This window comes from Coregonus lavaretus (assembly GCF_964263955.1).
Source record: "Coregonus lavaretus genome assembly, chromosome: 15".
In the NCBI taxonomy this organism is placed as follows: Eukaryota; Metazoa; Chordata; class Actinopteri; order Salmoniformes; family Salmonidae; genus Coregonus; species Coregonus lavaretus.
In genome coordinates this window covers 23,043,142-23,062,135 of record NC_140002.1, presented here as the reverse complement: position 1 = coordinate 23,062,135, position 18,994 = coordinate 23,043,142, and the positions used below count along the sequence as shown (strand labels likewise).

The 18,994-nt window shown below is 43.2% G+C and overlaps 1 protein-coding gene across 1 annotated transcript in view; it reads left to right on the top strand.

Moving 5' to 3' along the window:
* Window positions 1-18,994, top strand: part of LOC311142714 (histone-lysine N-methyltransferase, H3 lysine-36 specific-like) — a 46,490-nt gene that overhangs the window by 20,154 nt on the left and 7,342 nt on the right. Inside the window, exons 17-19 of the mRNA XM_084178373.1 lie at window positions 12,148-12,260; window positions 12,387-12,656; window positions 16,887-17,003. Coding sequence (XP_084034499.1) covers window positions 12,148-12,260; window positions 12,387-12,656; window positions 16,887-17,003 — 500 coding nt within the window. The remainder of the gene's footprint in view (window positions 1-12,147; window positions 12,261-12,386; window positions 12,657-16,886; window positions 17,004-18,994) is intronic.

Here is an 18,994-nt window from a genome sequence, read left to right as displayed (position 1 = left end):
GCAAGTTGCAGCGGAGGGTGCAGAGCTGGTGGCCGGGGTAGTGGTAGCCAGGTGGAAAGCATGGCCAGCCGTAGCAAAATGCTTGTTGAAATTCTCGATTATTGTAGATTTATCGGTGGTGATAGTGTTTCCTAGCCTCAGTGCAGTGGGCAGCTGGGAGGAAGTGCTCTTATTTTCCATGGACTTTACAGTGTCCCAAAACTTTTTGGAGTTAGTGCTACAGGATGCAAATTTCTGTTTGAAAAAGTTAGCCTTTGCTTTCCTAACTGTTTGTGTATATTGGTTCCTAACTTCCCTGAAAAGTTGCATATCGCGGGGGCTATTTGATGCTAATGCAGTACGCCACAGGATGTTTTTGTGCTGGTCAAGGGCAGTCAAGTCTGAGGAGAACCAGGGGCTATATCTGTTCTTAGTTCTGTATTTTTTGAATGGGGCATGTCTATTTAAGATTGAGAGGAAATTACTTTTAAAGAACAACCAGGCATCCTCTACTGACGGAATGAGATCTATATCCATCCAGGATACCTGGGCCAGGTCAATTAGGAAGGCCTGCTCGCTGAAGTGTTTTTGGGAGCGTTTGACAGTGATGAGGGGTGGTCATTTGACCGCGGACCCGTTACGGACGCAGGCAATAAGGCAGTGATCGCTGAGATCCTGGTTGAAGACAGCGGAGGTGTATTTAGAGGGTAAGTTAGTCAGGATGATATCTATGAGGGTACCCATGTTTACGGATTTAGGGTTGTACCTGGTAGGTTCGTTGATAATTTGTGTGAGATTGAGGGCATCTAGTTTAGATTGTAGGATGGCCGGGGTGTTAAGCATATCCCAATTTAGGTCACCAAGCAGTACGAACACATATGGTGTCCAGGGCACAGCTGGGGGCTGAGGGGGGTCTGTAGCAAGCGGCAACAGTGAGAGATTTATTTCTGGAAAGGTGGATTTTTAGAAGTAGAAGCTCAAACTGTTTGGGCACAGACCTGGATAGTATGATGGAGCTCTGCAGGCTATCTCTACAGTAGATTGCAACTCCACCCCCTTTGGCAGTTCTATCTAGACGGAAAATGTTATAGTTGGGGATGGAAATTTCAGAATTTTTGGTGGCCTTCCTAAGCCAGGATTCAGACACTGCTAGAACATCAGGGTTGGCGAAGTGTGCTAACGCAGTGAATAACTCAAACTTAGGAAAGCGGCTTCTGATATTTATGTGCAGAAAACCAAGACTTTTACGGTTACAGAAGTCAACAAATGATAGCTCCTGGGGAGTAGGAGTGATACTGGGGGCTGCATGGCCTGGGTTAGCCTCTACATCACCAGAGGAACAGAGGAGGACTAGAATAAGGATACGACTAAAGGCTTTAAGAACTGGTCTTCTAGTGCGTTGGGTACATAGAATAAAGGGGGCAGATTTCCGGACGTTGTAGAAAAGATTCAGGGCATTATGTACAGAAAAGGATATGGAAGGATATGAGTACAGTTCAGGTAACCCTAAGCGTTGGGTAACAATGAAAGAGATAGCGTCATTGGAGGCACCGATTGAGCCGGTCTCGGCGTGTATGGGGGGTGGAACAAAGGAACTATATGAGGCAGTTTGAGAGGGACTAGGGGTTCTACAGTGAAATTGTATAATAAGAACTAACCCAAACAGCAATAGGCAAGGCATAATTGACATGGGAGAGAGGCATAAAGCAGTCACAGGTGTTATTAGAGAGAGCTAAGACACAACTGGAAATAGCGATAACGTTTGGGCTAAGACTAAACAGAATAAACAGGACAGGGTACCGTGTAAAGGAACAGTCCAGCAGGCATCAGCTGTGCAGCTGAGTGATCATAAGGTCCAGTGAACAGCAATATGTGAGTCCGAGAGCAGTTCAAATTGGTGCTTCAGCACAGCTAGCAGGGAGCACAGTTGTAGTTTGCGTGTGCTAGCGGGCCGGGGCTGGCAGATGGATCTTCGTGGTCGTCGCAACGGGAAGCCTGTTGAAACCACATCAGACTATTTCGTCGGCAAACCAGTCGTGTTGGATCGGCGGGGCTCCGTGTCAACACTAGGTGGTCCCGTCCGGTTGACAGAGAGGTAGATAGCCGGGAGATGGGCCTAGCTCAGGATGATTAGCCAGACCACAGCGTCCATTTAGTTGAAGCTAGCTGGTAGCGATGAATCCGGAGTTAAAGGTCCAGTGATTCAGTGATTCCGGCAGAAAAACTGATATGTTCTGGGTCGATAACGCGCTGTGCAGACTGGCCGAATATCCAGTGATTAATATCCAGTGATTTAATTAATCCCGCAGAAAAAAATCCAATGTTCTGGGTGAAATACCGCTAACTGTGGCTAATAGCAGGTAGCTAGTTAGCTGGCTAGCTGGCTAGCTAGTTTCAACTGGAGATTCTAGATAAAAGGTAAGTCAATAATAGAATCCGTTCCACATTGAGTGAGGCGGGTTGCAGGAAAGTATATTTTGTAGAAGGATGAAAAGTCTGATAGGGAAATATGTACGAAAAATACAAAAAAACAGGGTATTTACAGGCTATTTACAGACACACGACAAAAACAGAACTGCACTACTTCGCCATCTTCACATCACATCTCAGGTTTCAGCCTGGAAAGGAAAACTGGGAGGTGCACAGTGCACTGTTAGGACGCTGGCTTTCCCTAAAGTACATTTATGTTTTGCAAAATTATATAATTACTCCTGTCTAAATAAAAACATTCAAAATACTTCACCAGAGAGTATGACTTAGCCACATAGGATCATTAGCTTTTTATTTTTTAAATAGCTGTGGATTGTTTCAAATCACAAGTTTGTAGGCCTATGCCTAATTGGGAATCCCGCAATTTGGGCAGCGCCCATGTCAATATGTCTAGCTGATTGAGTTGCAGCTGTCACTGAAAAGCATCTCAACTATGTGTCGTGACGTGACTTGCATTAATGTGATGACTTATTTATCAAATCAATTAACTATGTATAATTGTTACTTGGTTAAATGAATCATGTAACAATTAACTCATTAGGAATTTGGGCCACCACGGGAAAAGTTGTTTAACGAGTTACCATCTCCTGAATTAAACTCTTGGAAGATTTATAGATATATATCTCGATAACAGTCACTTATTAATCATTACCTCATCAGTCTCATTCTGAACGTCGCATACTCCTTGATATCTGCAAGAACCCTAACCTTATTGATAAATCAGAAATATTAATTCTTAGTATCCTAACCACCGCTCATTCGGATTAGAAATGCAATATATATTTACGCGTAGTTGTCCTTGATCGTCATCTCTCTGTTGAACCACTTTCTCAAAAAGGGTTTGAGTGTCCTATCCCACTTCGGTGAGACTCGGCTTGTTTTCGAATGGAGTGTTTGTTAGATAGATACTTCAGATGTACCAACAGTTGTCTAAGATGGGATTGTCCTTCCCAACACGTGTCTTTAGTGAAAGTTCTAGACTACTTTACATGCCAGCTGCAGACTGGTAATGCTACGGTCTAGTGAGTTTCTTCTTCTTGTGTAGAGATTGAGAGTTTCAGAGTTTCTCACCATTTCAAACGTGTGGACTACAATCTCACGTTTTCTGGTCTGTAGAGGTTCAACTATTTGCCATGTCCAGCTCGTGCTGTACGTCGGCTGGTCTTTCTGGTCTAACCATTTTAAGCCGTGTAGCCACAGCTCCACACTTCCTGGTCTCTGATTCAAAGTTCTAACCATTCTAAATGTGCAGTCGCACTCTCACGTTTTCTGGTCCTAGGTACATTTCGTTACCAAGGCTTTTATACTCGGGTAAAATGGGGGCGTTCCATCATGCCGACACAATGTCTGTGCTCACTTGGGCGTGGTTACTGACTGGGAAAAAGTTCTAATGAGAAAACAATTATCTAATTAGAAGGCTAAAATCACATTGCTAACTTAACCAAAATACTCTCATACTTAATCATATATTTTATACAACATTTAGATGTAAACTTGACAAGTAGAATATGTACACTTTCCGAGTTACATTTATTTCTTGATACCGTCCTTAATGACATCACAAAATATTAAACAATATGACATGAGTATTCTTTAGATCCCCACTGACCATTCCAAACATTTGGATGTCAGAAATAACGTTCCAATGTCCAATCTTTTGACGTTAGAGTTTTTAGGTGGGCCACACTCTCTCTAGACAAAGGCATTCCTTTGGTGGATACTGAAAGGCAGAGAGAGAAAGTTTCTCTCCTGCTTAAATTTACGACCCAGTGTAAAGGTGTCAAGACCAGCACAGCCCCCCTTCCCCTCTTCTGTGGGAGAGAGGGGGTTTGGCTATCTTCAAACATTTGCCTAGCTAATGGGTCCTTTAATCCACTGTCAGGAGAGTCATGACATATGTGTGAGGATAATTTGTCTTGAGTATAATTTTAAATGTTGCAACAAGAAGAAGGGGAAGGGTATGTGGCAAAGATATGGCGTGTTTCTCTCCAGAATGCATGCACTCAGCTCTCCAGAATGCGTTGTCTCACGCCAATTATTGCCCATTTATTGTTTCATTGTGTAAATTGATGGTTGATGGTTTATTGTTGATCAATTCCCCATTATATATGTTACCAGTAGGCCTAGTAAATGTTCCGTTAATCCCTCGTCATTTGGTTATATACATTTCTGTTAATGCATGTATTAATTACAGTCATTTACCATTCTCATTCTCGGAGTGGAAACGTTGTTTGCAGAGGTCACAACCTGCTACACTTGTGAGAAACAAGTTTTGGTTTATTTCATAACCATTACAAGTTTTGTCAATCTTTTCATTGTGTTTTGTTTGGAGTCCTCCGTGAGCAATGAGCATGTGTCTGGTTTCTCTGTCCTGATAACGTTGAGGGAGCGCGCATGCCTGAGCACGCATAGAAGTAGGCCTACCTGGCCTGTTGCATGCAAATGTAGGAAAGTGCCCATTTAGCAATGTCTGATTTCTGATTGTCTTAACTCACCACGTTCACCACTAATAAGTTAGAGCTTCTCAGTAATTATTTCTTCAACTCATACATTGTAAACGAAGTCTGTTTTTTTAACATCCATTGCAAATGATAGTTCCTCAGTATTTGAAAAATCTTTCCAACACTCCTGGCCTCGATAATCACCAAGCCTCGGTGTGAAAGAGCAAAATATCATGATCTGATGATCCCATATATCCAGTGGAAATGTCATAAAAAATCTGCTGTCTGTCCTGAGCTCACTGGCGCGGGAAACTCTGCGGCCCGGAATAGGCTAGTTGATACAATGTTGCAAGTTTGCTAGCAATAGCTCAAGTCAAGCAGTGGCGATTTTAGCATGTCAATCTTGGTGGGACAAACAAAAACAATCATGTTTAGATGCATGCCAGAAAAGCCACTACACAACACAACACAACACAACACAACACTAAACAATACATTAATTGGAATATAGAGGTGACAAACGGTGCCCATAAACTGTTAGGGCCTACATAAAGCTGTCCCAACAGCAGAGTCCCAACAGCAGTCCCAATACCTTACCACTGCTACACATGGCTATCAGCGGAGCCTTGTCTGGCAGCGAAACAGTTCATTCAGCCTCATTAATTGCCTTTTAAAAGAACATAGCTGATATGGCTAACTAGCTTAAACAAATGTGGTTTCTACTAACAAACTATGGCATAAGGGGGCAACGAGCATATAAGAGGCAATCTGTAATTTCAATTAAGACATTAATGAGCGAGCTAGGACGGACGTAGTCAATATAACCATTTGTTCAGCACTTTTGTAATGTACAGCAACAGAATTCAGAACATGGGCCATTCCTACAGTATTCTCCCTGTACACCAAGTCAGAACCATAGGATAAATAAAGGGGGCATATAAGCAGACAATGAAAGCTCTTACAATATTTAATGATGACATTTCTCTAAAACAGGCTATAGGCTACATGTGCACCACCAAGTCAGAACAGTAGGCTAAATGATGAGAGGAAAAGGGACCAAATTATTAGGGTGAGGCACATGGGCTACTAACAGCTTACTACACAACATACACTTAGTATTACTTTCTTAGCGCAGTGGTCTAAGGCACTGCATCGCAGTGCTAGCTGTGCCACTAGAGATCCTGGTTCGAATCCAGGCTCTGTCGTAGCCGGCCGCGACCGGGAGACCCATGGGGCGGCGCACAAGTCTTCCAGGGTAGGGGAGGGAATGGCCGGCAGGGATGTAGCTCAGTTGGTAGAGCATGGCATTTGCAACGCCAGGGTTGTGGGTTCGATTCCAGTATAACAAATAAAAAATATGTATGCACTCACTAACTGTAAGTCGCTCTGGATAAGAGCGTCTGCTAAATGACTAAAATGTAAAAATGTAAATACATAGCTCCCTGGCATGTTACGTCATTTATGCAGCAGCATACAATATTTACAATAAATTTTTGGACTCACCTTGTTGTGCTGTGCTCACTTGAATAGGAAGGTGGAATCCCGACTTGGAATTCCGGAGTTGGATGACCGTTTAAAACTATTTTCCGGATTTTCCCAGTCGGAGCTAGTTTTATCCGAGTTCCCAGTTGTCTTGAACTCACTGAAGTATGAGATTTCCCAGTTCCAGGTTTCCAGTTGTTTTGAGCGTGGCAGAAGTCATGCTGGATTGACAGCATGGCCAATGTTGAATGTTTATCCTTTTAAGCTTGGAAAAGAGACCCTTAAACCCAGACTTGGGAACACACACCCACTCCACTGAATAGCAGGCTAGTGATTGCTTTGCAATGCTTGCAGTTAGCCACTGATTCCTTCCAAACCACTCATTATTGAATTTGCGTTTTCCAACTTGTTGTGTAATGTCCAATGGCCGATGAGCACCGATACGTTTTATCTATAATTTCTCTTCATTATTTCTCTTCATATGACAAGGATTTAAAAGGATTTTCCAGTAGATTGTCGACTTGATTCATGATGATGACTGCTAGCTTGCTACACTGTAAAAAATTATTTGTTGAATCTACTCAAAATATTATAGGCAACAAAATGACATGTAATATTATTGAGTAGATATTTTCGCTTGTTTCTATGAGTAGATAAGCTTGAGTAAGTTGTTTAGATGTGTTCAAATACATTTAGTAAAGATACTAGAAATAAAATGATTATTTTAAGTTGATTGAACTCAAATAGATCCATGAAATTGTGTTATTTTAACTGAATGATTAATTCTATTATATACTCATTGTTACATTATATATTAATTTAGACCAACTCAGAAAGGTTCACATATTTACTTTGGATTTACTCGATCAGATCACTTAAGAGAAAAGGTATCAGGACACCAGGAAAACCATTTATTTAAACATCAACGGTTTACAAAACAGCTCTTATTAAACAGTTCAAAAGCAGCAGCAATGATTCTCAAATTATTAGTTGACAAATTACAGAATTGCAATCAACATTGCAGGTACGTCCTGATTGCTGCAGGTAGGCAAAACCCTAGAATTAGGAACTAGAACACTAGCTAGTATAGGATATCTGTGGGCAGAACCATCTACTTAGAAGAGATAGAATGGAGCTTCAACTGCATGGATAACTACAAAAATGGGGGCTCATGGAGGCGCAAATAGCTTGTGTTTGCACTGTGGGATATTTTTCACCAAAAAAAAAGAGAGATGACAACCCCAATAATTATTTAATCTAAACACCTTTACTAGTTTCTTCCTATAACATTTCTCTGTTCACAAACACTGCCGATGGATGCCACCTATATTACCTTTGTAATATTTTTTTTAAACCATAAATTGTCTAGTTTAGAAGCTTTTTTCAAAAGTTCCCATAAAAGTTCCCAATAGAAATCTGTTCAAAATAAACTACAAGGTTTTGCAGGTAGACTATCAGTTATGCAGGTAGCATTGTGAGGTAATAACAACCATACTGTGCAGACAGACCCTGGTAGAATTTTTAAAATACCTGTGGTAAAATGTTGTTACCTTGATGAAACCTAAAAATTGTAAAACTGATTCAAATGTCAGTATTTCAAACATAAACCGTATGGGAACAAAATTGACATGACATTTTACAATGATATCCTTAATTAAAAACACCTATTTTGTATCTTTGTATACAAAACACAACTTAAATACCGTGGCAGTGAACCTTTAAATCACACCTTGAAGAATAAAAGTGTCTTCCTTAACCTCTAACTTATTTAGCCTAGATCATTGCAGCGGGCCGATCGGAGACGGGGTCCCAGACCGCAATGTGCTCCTGTCCCGCCTCTCAGTGACCATCCCCCGGTAGGCAGAGGCTGGTCCCAGCACAGATTCTGTGCCACAGGCACAGAAGCAGGCCTGTGGTAGAGGACACCGTTCCTGACCTGCTACCAGAAGAAATTAAGGGAGAGAAACGTTCCAGAGGCTCCTCAGCGTTTAACTACGAATGTGTTACAAAGTAACCCTGACATTCAGTCTATGACAATTGTCCTCTGGGCTGTCATTCTGCTTAAGACAGTAATTTGTTCTTGAGGGCTGTCATCTTGACTGTGAGCTTTGAGCAGTCCAGCTCCACAAACAGTTTCTGGAATGTCTCAAACGTGTAATTCAGCTTTTTGGGGTAGCTGAGATTCAGAGCATATGTCATGCCAAAGAAGAATGGCACCAAGCCTTTGCGACACTGCCCCGACCGGTGATCACTTAAGACACCCTCTAGGACGATGCCTATCTCCTCTGGACCATTACTCGCCATGGCACCCTCCTTCTGGATTACATAGATTTTCATGACATGTTGTGCAAGGTCCAGCAGGACATCACCCCCTTCAGCTTCCTGTAAAAAAACAATTCCCAAAAATACAGACATTCTTTCAATGTTGGGAACAATTTTACATGGAAATTTAAATCAAGCTGGATTACGAGATGCTCTTATTTTTTATCAGAATGCAGTTAACATTCTCTCTATTTCTCTCTCTCTCACACACACAGGTGATAGAATATTCAGGTCAGAAAATACTTTATTGCCCCCACATGGTAGTCTTTAATGAGGTCACCTCCATCTTCAGCCAGGTAGTCAATCAAGCAACATAAAACCACTTCTCTTGTCAATAGGTTCTGAAACGAGGTATTCAACACAAACCACATACCATTAATTGCTAATTGCTCAGTAACGCTGAACAAAAATTCCTCACTGAACTCACATCATGACCCTGATTTACAATAAAATCACTGTTCTCATTGGATTGAATCTGTGCATGTGAAAGAGTGAAATCTATGCATTCACCGATCCAAGTATCCTATATTACTAAAAAGCATACAATGCTTGGGTAGCAGAGCAGGGCCTGTGGCTTAAATTGCAGCACCGAACATCAGCCAGCTAAATATAAAACAGTGAATTTTCCTGAGAATACTTTACCTGGAGGAGGACATCCAGCACAACCCGCAATCTGTGTCCAAGTGCTCCTCCCTTGGAATGGAATAAGGACAGCAGCTTAGGGGTGTCCTGGTCAAACATGGCCATAAACCTTGGCTCAAGATGCTTTGTGGTGAGCCTCTGGAATTCTTCATTTATCTGAAAGACAAATAGTGAAATATCGTCAAGCAAGGCGTAGTGTCCCCATGTGTGACAGAACACTGAGCCAATCATGGCGCAACTAGAGAACATTACCAACCCCTACGCTCCGTATTTTCCGCTCCGTATTTTCCACTGGCTGCTCCACCACCACAGAAAGCACTGAGCTAGGCTGAAACACCTGCATTTAGGAGCTGCCTTACTCAAGAAAGCAAAAAAGAGACCATGTTTGTATGGGGCTTTATTAACTAAATTATTATCATATTTTTTCATTGTTTGCAAACTGATATGTGACACGTACAGTGTTAATGCCAAAATAACATGCAAAACAGGCAACAACAAAAAAGTCAAGACAGATAGAAAGGGAGGCAGACAGGCAGAGTAGAGAGATGAATGTGATTGAAATATAAATAATTTTCATCAGGATATTTTCTACTGTTTTTATTTGTCGGCTTTAGGCCTTTGTATTTTACTTAGTTGATGATGGAAGTTATAGGCCTACTGCTGCGTTGGCCTTAAGGCTCTCTGAGTTCTATGCGCTCATTTCTTTAGCCGCCAGTGGATCACAATGTATCAATGTGTCCATATGGCAGAAGCTGGGGCTCTCGCCTTAGTTTAATTTTAACTTAATTTTAATTCAAATTTGTTTGATTAACCACGTGACAATGATTTTGAGAAACAAATATGTTACTATTGAAATGAAACTGTTCCACGAAAATGCACCTATAAAAATAATCATAACTTTCACAAAGATCGGTAGAAATTGTATCGTAAGCAAAAGGGCTCTTGGACATGAATCTTAATATAGCCTATAGCCTAGAATTAGAACATGGAATCACCTCAACATTAGAATAGACCACTTTTGCAGCTTCAAAATGACTAACAAATCTATTTTCATAATGAGTGAGACTTAAGGTAATACAGTAACACTTGGCATCAAGTTCTTATACAGTGTAGTAACTTTGTGATTATTACAATAGCAACATTGGTGTTACATGGGACTTTGGAAATTGCTTTATGCCAGCAGCATACCACCCTGCATCCCACTGCTGGCTTGCCACTGAAGCAAAGTAGGGTCGGTCCTGGTCTGTCCCTGGATGGGAGACCAAATGCTGCTGGAAGTGGTGTTGGAGGGCCAGCAGGAGGCACTCTTTCCTCTAGTCTAAAAAAAAAAGATCCCAATGCCCCAAGGCTGTGATTGGAGACATTGCCCTGTGTGGGGTGCCGTCTTTCGGATGGGACGTTAAACGGGTGTCCTGACTCTCTGTGGTCACTAAAGATCCCATGGCACTTATCATAAGAGTAGGGATGTTAACCCTGGTGTCCTGGCTAAATTCCCAATCATGGACACCTAATCATCCCCAGCTTCCAATTGGCTCATTAATCTCTTCTCCGCTGTAACTATTCCCCAGGTTGTTGCTGTAAATGAGAATGTGTTCTCAGTCAACTTACTTGGTAAAATAAATACAGATTTCATAATAATGGAGTTATGACATAAGTGGGATAAGGAGCAGCCACTATTTCTCTTGTGTACAGCAGTTACAAGAGGAATTAAAATGCAATTACCAAAGTATTGTGTAACAACATGCTAATAAAATGTCGCTCCAAAGGTAATTACAGTGTTATTACACAGGCACAATAACAGTTTAATATTAAGTGTAACAAAATATGGCTAAAAATGCCTTCTTGAATCAACTACAGCCAAGGTTTGAAAATCATGTTAGTTTGTATTTTGAGCAGGGGCGCAACTTTCACTGGGGACCGGGGGAATATGTCCCCCCCCACATTCTGAAATTGCATTTTTGTCCCCCCCAGTTTTATCATTGGAATGTGATACAAAACGAGGCAACGGTGTGCTTTAGGACCATGTGGACACCTCTGATCGGTCGGGTAGGCAGTTTGGAGTGTTTATCTGACAACAAAATAAATATATATATTATTATTATTATTATGTCCCCCCAACTTCTAAAACCAAAGTTGCGCCCCTGATTCTGAGTAAACTATTCCTTTAAAGATGGTGTAGTGTGTGTTTGAAACAAGAACACTTACCCTCATATGCCTACCTCTGCAGTATTTTCAGGTATCATAAAATGAATTGCAGCTTTCGACCTTTTCAGTGGCATGTTGAGCGTCACGACTAGTTGAGCGTCACGACTTATTCATACTTATCTGTACAAAATATAATTGGTTAATTGGTTTGACTTGATTATTTACACCTGGGGCAATGGACATTCAGGAAAATGGACATTTACAAAATGTTCAGATAGAAATGTATTGTGTAGATCAAATATGACCGTCAGACAGATTGGGAATAGTATAGGAGATTGTGTGTGCTCTATTCATTCTATCTTCAACATGCACTTCCCGATACAGCCCTGCCATTATTTGAAGGCGGCCAATCCAATAGTTTCAGAAAAGTGATCACTTCCTGAGATCTGTATTAAAATATATTTTTTAAGTAGTTGCTTTCAAAGATCTGTATTCAGATAGTTTAAAAGTAGTACTTTTTTGGGATCTGTATTCAAATAGTTGTAGTCGCCTCCAAAGTAACTATTTGTTCCCCCGTAAAAATAGTTACTTTCCACAAAATATAATTTAAAAGGTTGTTGTTGACTTAATGTTAATCTTTCCCCAGCTTTGGAGGAAGCTGCTAATAGGTTTCTGGAACTGCAGGCAGAGAAAGAACTGAGACAGCTTCAGGAGGACAGGAGGAATGACAAGAAACCCCCTCCATACAGACACATCAAGGTCCTGCAACTGCCACACCTCTTGCCACATAAAATGTATACATTAAGTTAAAGTTTTGAGCTGTAGAAGTATTAGAACATCCCCTTGACATCTTAATTCCTCTGACATCACTCTTCTAACCCTCAGGTGAATAGGCCAATCGGGAAGGTGCAGTTCATCACGGCCGACCTATCAGAGATCCCGCGCTGTAACTGCAAGGCATCGGACGAGAACCCGTGTGGCATTGACTCTGAGTGTATCAACCGCATGCTGATGTACGAGTGCCACCCCCAAGTGTGCCCAGCGGGGGAGAGCTGCCTTAACCAGGCCTTCACCAAGCGCCAGTACAGCCAGGTGGAGATCTTCAGGACGCTGGCACGAGGCTGGGGCCTTCGCTGTGCCCACGACATCAAGAAGGTAAAACATGTCAACTATAGAGTAAATTAAGTAGAGATCAATGTGCCGCCATGAAACTGTATCCCCTGGGGCTAAAACTATATTTTCAAAAAGCTATGGAATTGAAAGGGGACTTTGTTTGATTCCTCTTCAATCCAGACAGATTTCAGTCCCAGCAGACTTTTTTTCTAAAAAATTTACACAATATTTTGGCTGTTAAAGGAATCATCGCCATGTAAAGATCAAGTATAATGACTTTTGAAATGGTAATCAGTGCTATGTTAATCTAATCATGAAACTATAAAGAGACGAAGCCCTCTTATCAATAGCCATCATGGCTTTGAAATATTGATTTGCACAAGTCTGTCTATGATCTTTACATGTAAATTACCCTTTCAAAAGTCAGTTAGGCCCAAGAGAGTTCTCAGATGAATCCAAGAGTCAAATCCAAGAGTTCAATCTTTGAGTAGTAGAATGATTAGCAGGGTTGAAAGTAGATTTCATTTCTTACCGGTACAGGACACCCAAGTATACTACAAAAATGACAGGGTAGCGTACACTGCTGACACTGACAAACAGATCAATAAAAACGATGTTGTCTGATCCATTTAATCGGCCTACGAAAAGGGGAGACACAAATACACTATGACATCCATCTAACCTGGAGGAGGAAATGATTGTCCAAAAACAAACAAAAGTAGCACTGACCCAATGATAAAGACAGTGAATATGCACACTCACCGGGGATATGGCTGATGTTCTCCGCCGGTGCCAATAAGATAGGCTACTGTTCGATCAATTAAGTTAAGAATTTTGATAAAGACAGATTGGAGTCTTTTCATTGTCATCTCTTTACAGCAATAGCCATTTGCTTTCCAAACAGCTTTTCCGCGATTGTATTTTTAAATATTGCGATATGCCTGGCTGGGTCTCTCTGACTTTCACTGACATTCGCAACTCAACAATCTATTTGGTATTTGCAGTGCGCGCTGCCCAAATTGCGGGCCCTTCCGACTGTAGACTATGTGATTTAAAACATTTAAGCTAATGGTCATCTGTGGCCAAATCATGCTTTCTGGTGTAGTAGCCTATGTTGAATGATTTTATTTATTTCTGTATAGACAGGAGTAAGCTAATTAGGCTATATAATGTCAATTTAATAAAATTTACTTTAGGGAAACTTAGCTTCCCCTAGCCTTTTAATGTGGCATAAACACAACCAATCATGATTTTTTCAGCTGATTGTCAAACAGTCACTTAACAAAGGCACTCCTGTAGGCTACCCACGCACATTGAAACTTGAAACATTTGTCCACTCACCAAATAATTTCAGCATCCAAACCCCAACAGTGCACTGTGCACCTGCAATTTGATGAATGGAAAGAGACATCAGTTACAAAACACCTACAGTACATGTATTGTAATGACATTCTGCGATTGTCATTAGGCCTACGCTTGTAGCCTGAATTGATGCATCCACTGTAGTCCACGCTCGCCTCGGTCTCGGCCACTCATCTCCGCATCTCGGCCACTCATCTCTGCCTTGACTAAATGTGTCACGATCGTCTACCAATGAGGAAGCGGACCAAAGCGCAGCGTTGCGAGTGAACATAATTTATTAATAAACGTACTCACGAAAACAAAACAAAAGACGATACGTGAAGTTCTCAAGTTACAAATCACTGACATACGGAACATGTAACCAAGAAACAAAAACCCACAAACCCCACAGGAAAACATACAGAATAAATATGGCTCCCAATCAGAGATAACGAGCCGAACAGCTGACACTCGTTACCTCCGATTGGGAGTCATTGAACAAACCTAGAAAAACAACAACCTAGACACCCAACCTAGAACATAAACACATAGACTGCACACACCCTGGATAAACAATAATGAGTCCCAGCACCAGGGTGTGACAGTACCCCCCCCTAAAGGCGCGGACTGCGACCGCGCCTCAAAACCCCCAAACAGGGGAGGGCTGGGCGGGCATACCTCCTCGGTGGCGGTTCTGGCTCCGGCCTAGACCACCACCCCACCATAGTCACTTCCCGCTTATGTAGCCTCCTCCAAATGACCCCCACCGGTTTAAGGGGCAGCACCTGACTAAGGGGCAGTACCGGACTAAGGGGCAGTACCGGACTAAGGGGCAGTACCAGGCTGAATGGCGAATCCTGGCTGGTCGGCTCTGGCGGATCCCGGCTGGACGGCTCTGGCGGATCCCGGCTGGACGGCTCTGGCGGATCCCGGCTGGACGGCTCTGGCGGATCCCGGCTGGACGGCTCTGGCGGATCCCGGCTGGACGGCTCTGGCGGATCCTGTCTGGCGGAAGGCTCTGGCTGATCCTGTCTGGCGGAAGGCTCTGGCTGCTCCTGTCTGGCGGAGAGCTCTAGCGGCTCCGGTCTGGCGGACGGCTCTGTAGGCTCATGGCAGACGGGCGGCTTAGACGGCGTTGGGCAGACGGACAGTTCAGGCCCCGTTGGGCAGACGGCAGACTCTGGCCGTCTGAGGCGCATCGTAGGCCTGGTGCGTGGTGCCGGAACAGGAGGTACCGGGCTGAGGATACGCATCTCAGGGCTAGTGCGGGGAGAAGCAACAGGGCATGCAGGACCCTGGGGACGCACATAAGTCCTAGTGCGTGGTGCCGGAACTGGTGGTCCCGGGCTGAGGACACGCATCTCAGGGCTAGTGCGGGGAGCAGCAACAGGGCATGCAGGACCCTGGGGACGCACATAAGTCCTAGTGCGTGGTGCCGGAACTGGTGGTCCCGGGCTGAGGACACGCATCTCAGGGCTAGTGCGGGGAGCAGCAACAGGACGCACAGGACTCTGGGAACACACAGGAGGCTCGGTGCGTGGTGTAGGCACTGGTGGTACTGGGCTGGAGCGGGGAGGTGGCGCCGGAAATACCGGACCGTGCAGGCGTACTGGCTCCCTTGAGCACTGAGCCTGCCCAACCCTACCTGGTTGTATGCTCCCCGTCGCCCGACCAGTACGGGAAGGAGGAATAACCCGCACCGGGCTATGTGGGCGAACCGGGGAAACCATACGTAGGGCTGGTGCCATGTAAGCCGGCCCGAGGAGACGCATTGGTGGCCTGCTGCGTGGGGCCGGCCTCATGACATCCGGCTCAACACTCAATCTAGCCCGGCCGATACGAGGAGCTGGAATGTACCGCACCGGGCTATGCCTGCGTACAGGAGACACCATGCGCTCTACTGCGTAACATGGTGTCTGCCCGTACTCCCGCTCTCCACGGTCAGTCCAGGGAGTAGGCGCAGGTCTCCTACCTGCCTTCGCCACACTCCCTTTTAGCCCCCCCCCAAGAAATTTTTGGGGAGTAACCACGGGCTTCCAGCCTCGACTCCGCGCTGCCTCCTCATACCACCTCCTCTCGGCTGCAGCTGCCTCCAGCTCTTCACGAGGGCGGTGGTACTCCTCTGGTTGTGCCCAAGGACCCTTTCCAGCCCGTATCTCCTCCCATGTCCAAAAGTCCTTAGGAGGCTCCCATAAATCCTGCGTAGGTAGGTCCTGTTGCCGCTTGTTACGCCGCTTGGTCCTCTTGTGGTGGGTTTTTCTGTCACGATCGTCTACCAATGAGGAAGCGGACCAAAGCGCAGCGTTGCGAGTGAACATAATTTATTAATAAACGTACTCACGAAAACAAAACAAAAGACGATACGTGAAGTTCTCAAGTTACAAATCACTGACATACGGAACATGTAACCAAGAAACAAAAACCCACAAACCCCACAGGAAAACATACAGAATAAATATGGCTCCCAATCAGAGATAACGAGCCGAACAGCTGACACTCGTTACCTCCGATTGGGAGTCATTGAACAAACCTAGAAAAACAACAACCTAGACACCCAACCTAGAACATAAACACATAGACTGCACACACCCTGGATAAACAATAATGAGTCCCAGCACCAGGGTGTGACAAAATGTAAGTGTTCTCCTCGAACCACAACGCAATTTGGAGCATATACAGTCAATTCGCGAATTTGTCATGCGGCTGACATACAGTAATGTTAAATCATGTTGTAATAGCCTATCGTTTTCTGGGACTGTTGTATTAATTGTGATAGGCTCACATTTTACCGTTACAGCGTACCCCCACTATTTATTTTGCCGGGGACGCCGTACCGGACCGTACCACCTTACTTTCACCCCTGATGATTAGTATTAGAATGAGTGTTCCACTGTATCTCTCCTTCTGACTGTCATGGTTGTGTGTTCTCAGGGGGAGTTTGTGAATGAGTACGTAGGAGAGGTGATCGATGAGGAGGAGTGTCGGGCCAGGATCAAACACGCCCAGGATAACGACATCTGTAACTTCTACATGCTGACTCTGGACAAGGTGGGGTTCAGGAGTCAGGACTTAAAGGTCCAATGCAGCTGTTTTTATCGCAATATCAAATCATTTCTGGGTAACATTTTAGTACCTTACTGTGATTGTTTTCAATTAAAATTGTCAAAAGCAAACAAAAATAGCTTCTTAGCAAAGAGCAATTTCTCAAGCAATAATTTTGCTAGGACTGTCTGGAATGGTCTTAGTGGGGAGGGGAAAACTGAAAACTAGCTGTTGGCAGAGAGGTTTGGAACTCTTTTTCTTATTGGTCTATTAACTAATTTACCGCCTGGTGATGTCAGCAGGCAGGCCAAAACTCCATCCCACCAAAACAGGCTGAAATTTCAGGCGGTCTTTTCAAACAGCTCTTATACTAAAAGGGCATAATCATCATTTTCACAATTTCACAGTATTATTCCAACCTCATAGTGTGGAAATATACACAGTATAAAACACAGGAAGATCAAGTTTTTTGACTGCACTGGTCCTTTAAGTGTAGAGAGATGCATTCCCACAGGCATCCTGCAGCCCCGACAGAGAGCATTGCAGCGTGCTGCGGGCGGGAGCGGGTGGTCAGACAGACAATTTTGGGATGAAAATATTTTTGGGTCCTGCAGATTATTCCGAACAGTTTTCTTTCTGTTTTGTATGTGTTATCTATTGTATTAAAAACACCTCTTTGGCGCACTATTCACAAACTGTCATAGGATAATTTTTCTTAAAGTTCAGTAGCCTACCTCTCCTTTCTTGTGTTGGGCGGCGTGCAAAATCAAATGCGCCTATTCGTGGTCTCAATTAAATAGTCTGTAGTGTAGGCTATATGCATGGGTGGAGAAGCACGCACAGTTGTCTTTCCATGAAAATGTACTTCCAAAATATGGTAGGCTATAGTTTTGGCTCCGACATTGACTGGAAATAAATATTGATAACACATTTATTTGTGTCTGCCTGCAAATTGTCCGGTCCTATCAAATATATGACAGATTATTTCAAAACGTTTGTCTTTGTTTTGTAGGCTATTTGTTATCTATTGTATTAAAAGCACCTCTGTTGCAATATTTACAAACTCTAATAGCCTAATTCTTGCTGATTGACTGTACTTTCAGTGGCCTACATTTCTTCTCTTTTGTTGGGCGTGCGAGATCAAGTGTGCATGTATGTGTGGTCTCAATTAAATAGCCTGTAGACTAGACTATATTGGCGGAGAAGCACAGCACAGCACTGTATAAGCAGGGGGAGGAGGGGGGGGGGGGTTCTACTAAGCTACAAGGATCATTTAGCTATTTGATTTAGAATTTTAAGACGCCTTGAAGTATCAAAAAATATATATATACAAATTATTTGATTTTTACTGCTATTAGCCCATACAAACGCATTGAATAACAGATTCACTACATGGAACAACAGATAGTCCCCCAAAAAAATCTAAAGGAAGTTTGTTCTGAAGTGTCTGTCCTATATCTAAGAGATATAAGAAAGATCAGGAAACATTAGTAAAAAACAATGTGTTGTTAGTTTTTTAGTTTTTTATTTAACCCCTTATTTTTTACATTAAACAGTCTCCATATATACTGTACTGCCATTAACTTTTTCAACTGGTACCGGGGGACCTTCAGACGAGTCTTGTGAGGGCTGTGGGCGTCCTAGAGCAAAACAACTGACATGTACGTGTTTGTGAGAGTCTCATATTAGTGTGTAGCCCAAACTGTTTGGACTCTACAGACAATTTTGTGAGAAGACAGATTTTGGGGGTTTGTCTCATGGTCTGAAAAACACTGCTCTAGCTCTGTCCCCTTTCACTGCAGATGCGGAAGTGTGACATTGGCAGATGCGGTGGATTGAGACGCATCCAATGCAAAAAAACATATCTCTAGCTTAAACTGACAGATTTTTACGTTTTTAAAATTTATTTTGCTAATTTGATTTCCGCTGGGGCGCAGACATCGACTCTAGGTCTCTAAATTCCTAAATATGGTAGGCTATAGGTTAGACTCCGACAT